This window comes from Sinocyclocheilus rhinocerous, unplaced genomic scaffold (assembly GCF_001515625.1).
Source record: "Sinocyclocheilus rhinocerous isolate Xijiao unplaced genomic scaffold, SAMN03320098_v1.1 scaffold1733, whole genome shotgun sequence".
Taxonomy (NCBI): Eukaryota; Metazoa; Chordata; class Actinopteri; order Cypriniformes; family Cyprinidae; genus Sinocyclocheilus; species Sinocyclocheilus rhinocerous.
The window spans coordinates 540,781-541,698 of NW_015640388.1; the positions used below are offsets into that span (position 1 = coordinate 540,781).

Sequence of the window (918 nt, forward strand, 5' to 3'; positions counted from 1 at the left end):
TATATATATATATATATACATATATATATCAGCAGGTCCTGTTCGGTATATATATATTTATGTGTGTGTGTGTGTGTGGTGGAAATGACTCCACAACTGAGACAGCCATAATTTCTGAAAATTATATACATTTAAATTACATAAATTCACAGGAGAGAAGAAAGTGAAATGAAGTTACTTTCACTGAGCCCTCACTGACGCTGGACTGCTGGCCCTGTAGTAGTTGGACTGATGGGGCAGCCACAGTTACAGGAGGGCTGGGCTGAATAGGCACATGCTGAGGCAAAGCAGGAGGCTGGCCTAGAGCTTGGACCTGTGGGTAGGGCCTGACCACCACCGTCTCATGCTTATCATCACGGAACGATGCAATTCCACCTGCACTGCCACTGCTGCTGCCAGGTGGAGGCTCCTGAGAGTGATCCACTTCACGGCTGCTGTCCTCACTGCCCACTGCAACACATTATTTACCACATTTTATCAGCCTTCAATATGTGATGCCCATACGTGGGATCTCAAAAAGTAGGCCTACTGGTCCTTCAGTACCTAGTTGATATTAAAATTAAATGCAGGCTTAACACTAATACAACACTGTGACACTGCACCAAATTTAAAGTGCCTAAAATTTTTTTTAAAAAAACATGAAAACTTAAAATAAAATATGTAATGTGACATCAGAGAAGAAACGCTGTTACAGATGGGATGAACATTTTCAGATTTTGAACCATTTTTTCCCCGTGGATTAACTTGCCCAGAATAATTGTTGTAACACAAGACTAGTATGTGAACAAAGTAAAGAGGGTCCATTTTGATTTCATGTGAACTTTAAATTGCTCAATGCTCAAAAAAAATGTTTATGTGTATGCACAGTAGTTTTGTGAGTGCTAACAGACAGGATGAAAAAATATTGCATCACAGAAA

The 918-nt window shown here is 40.1% G+C and overlaps 1 protein-coding gene across 1 annotated transcript in view; it reads right to left on the reverse strand.

The window, feature by feature from the left end:
* LOC107752651 (histone deacetylase complex subunit SAP130-like) overlaps positions 1-918 on the reverse strand; it is a 29,949-nt gene that overhangs the window by 27,211 nt on the left and 1,820 nt on the right. Inside the window, exon 3 of the mRNA XM_016568681.1 lies at positions 179-450. Within this exon, the coding sequence (XP_016424167.1) occupies positions 179-450 (272 nt within the window). The remainder of the gene's footprint in view (positions 1-178; positions 451-918) is intronic.